Raw genomic sequence first — 2,967 nt, 5'->3', positions numbered from 1 at the left:
CACATCCTTTTAATTATGTTCGAAATTATGAACATTGCTCAACATCGTGAAAATTAAACCTTATTTTCAATAAGCAATCCTGAAAAATATTTGGGGGTGCTTAACTTTTTTCCAGGTGTATATTATATATCTGTACTGAGGTTTTCTTTAGGTCCTGCAGATCATTTCAATACATTAGTTCAAATGTTGTCCACATTTCAGCTTCTGTATTCAGGCTTTCTTTAGGTCCTGCAGATCATTTCAATACAGAAGTTCAAATGTTGTCCATATGTCAGCTTCTACATTTACTCTGCCAATAGTTCTATTAAAAGAACCAAATAAGTTAATGTCATGAAAATAATGAAGTAATTGAAATTAGTGTTTTCCATTATTCCAATGATCCTGTAATCGAAATATTGTCACTGTGATTTTTATATTAGTATTTTTGAATAATTCAAGTCTGTCACAACTCGTGAAAATAAAATAATTAAAATTAGTGTTTCCTATAATTACTATTTTCAATTACATCAACTATCCAAATAACTGAAATATTGTCATGATATTTGTTTGTTGTTAAACACAAAGCTAAATAATGCCCACTGTCGTTATTGAAATATGAAATGTGATGGACACTTTTTTTTTGAGGCCAACAATCAATCAATCAATTAGCAAATCCCAATAATCCCTCATCTCTAAATATATTGTTGAAATAAGTAACTCTACAATGGTAAGAATTGTTTTTAAACAACTTTATAAAGAATGTTATATATAACAATCTCTTAGCACTTGCCTGTTATATATATATGTTGTCCACATTTCAGCTGAAAGTAAAACAATAAAATACACATCACTTTACTTCCTCTAAATCTATAAAGAAGATTATAATCCCGAACTTTGCACTGATTAGTGTCATGTAAAATAATCACTCAAAATTATGATTAGATCCATTGATGTAATGAAAATATTTAACTAGTTTTTCTGATTATTATTCTTTTGGATTATTCAAACTATCTAAGTAATAGAAATTATAATTATATCAATTAATACAGTACAGAACTTTAATGGAATGCAACTGAATGTTAAAGAAAGCCTCAGTACAGAAGCTGAAATGATGTCCACTTCTGTACTGAGGCTTTCTTTAGGTCCTGCAGATCATTTCAATACAGAAGTTCCAATTTTAAAATCTTTTCACCAAACAAACAAAACAAGATGTTACCTGGTATTTTAAAGAGAAACCGATCGCCAACAGATCGAATTACTCTTTGTTTGTGAATCAGCAACTTAGACACAAAGTAATAATAATCAATTGGAATTGCTCCATGATAATATATCAGCAGGGCTCCTCCTTCAGATGGAATGTTTTCTAATCCTTCTACTTGGTATCGATGAATATTAAAAGTTCAGTAGTTCATATTTGTATTTAAACCTTAAGATCTAACTATATTATGGTTAACAAAAAACACAGAGAAAGTCGATACCAGTGATAATTCGTATCAAAAGCTTAAGAAACTGTTTCACATTATGTTTAATGAAATTCATGAGTCTTAATACAACAGTGATTTATATCATGCAAAAACTGGCACACCACGTGTATCTTGTATGCCTTTTTTTCTGGCATCCATGCTATAGGTGGATATAACTGAAAGATGTTTTTACATTTTGCACGTCACAATCACTCTTAGTTCAACCTCTTTGCTTTCACTTTCAGTTTTCTCATATATCTGATGACAGTCTATCTAGAGAGACAGTTAGGTATTGGGTAGGCTGTAAACAGACTGTCTAATCATGGTGACTGTAGTTTTCATTGTCTCATCTATCACTACTAATTGAAAGACATTCAACTTTTATGGTTATCATTTTTAAAGCTGTGACAAGTTCACTTAATTCACACTGGAAAGGGTTATCAAGTCCCAAATGTCTGTGTTTTTTGTTAACCATAATATAGTTAGATCTTAAGGTTTAAATACAAATATGAACTACTGAACTTTTCATATTCATCACTTAATTCACACTGGAAAGGGTTATCAAGTCCCAAATGTCATTGTGTTTTTTTAGTAAACATACCTGTTTTGTATTAAAACAAACTGCATCACATGGTTTGGTGCTTTTCATGTTGAATCTTTTAGGTTGGGGTCTCTTGATGGAAGTGTTTCATGTTTTTACTGGATCTGTTCAAACATGTGCCCAGGTAGTTCGTGAGGGCCACCTAGTGGCCATTGCTCCTGGTGGTGTTCTTGAAGCTCAGTTCAGTGATGAGAATTATAACCTCCTCTGGGGTAGGAGAACTGGATTTGCTAAAGTTGCCCTTCAGACACAATGTGTAAGTTTTCAAACATTTGATATAACTGAATGTGTTTTATATAAAAGCAACCAACTCCTTACTAGTTTGAAAGAATGATTGATTGATTGATCTGTTCAAAGTTTTTCTAGTTATTTTACTTATTTTTATTTTTAGCAGCTACTGAGTGTAATAAATATTAGTTTATGATAAACAATATCTTACATGTATGTATTTAGAATTTTCTTGTCAGAGGTTTTAAATTATTACATTATTGACAACAAAAGGTTCAATTATACATTAAAAACTTTTATGCACTTATGTGTCTACGTAATTAACTCAAATAAACTTAATCAGTAAACATTCTCAGGAACAACTTTGATAAGCCAAAAATGATTTGTGAAAGCAACTTGGGTAAATGGTCCCTAACAGCAATTTGGGTAAATGGTCCCTAACAGCAATTTGGATAAGATTGACATGTAAATGGTCCCTAATAGCAATTTGGATAAGATTGACATGTAAATGGTCCTTAACAGCAACTTGGATAAGATTGACATGTAAATGGTCCCTAACAGCAATTTGGATAAGACTGAAATGTAAATGGTCCCTAACAGCAATTTGGATAAGATTGACATGTAAATGGTCCCTAACAGCAATTTGGATAAGATTGACATGTAAATGGTCCCTAACAGCAACTTGGATAAAACTGA

At 31.4% G+C, this 2,967-nt stretch overlaps 1 protein-coding gene across 2 annotated transcripts in view; it reads left to right on the top strand.

Moving 5' to 3' along the window:
* The first annotated feature begins 1,970 nt into the window (after positions 1 to 1,970).
* LOC106472880 (transmembrane protein 68-like) overlaps positions 1,971 to 2,967 on the top strand; it is a 13,823-nt gene continuing 12,826 nt past the window's right edge. Inside the window, exon 1 of one of the 2 annotated variants that reach the window (XM_013933552.2) lies at positions 1,971 to 2,299. In XM_013933552.2, the coding sequence (XP_013789006.2) occupies positions 2,015 to 2,299 (285 nt within the window). In that variant the 5' untranslated portion in view covers positions 1,971 to 2,014. The remainder of the gene's footprint in view (positions 2,300 to 2,967) is intronic. The other variant, XR_002613548.1, reaches the window with a different exon arrangement.

Source organism: Limulus polyphemus, unplaced genomic scaffold (assembly GCF_000517525.1).
Source record: "Limulus polyphemus unplaced genomic scaffold, Limulus_polyphemus-2.1.2 Scaffold5698, whole genome shotgun sequence".
Taxonomy (NCBI): domain Eukaryota; kingdom Metazoa; phylum Arthropoda; class Merostomata; order Xiphosura; family Limulidae; genus Limulus; species Limulus polyphemus.
This window is presented reverse-complemented; position numbering and strand designations above follow the sequence as displayed.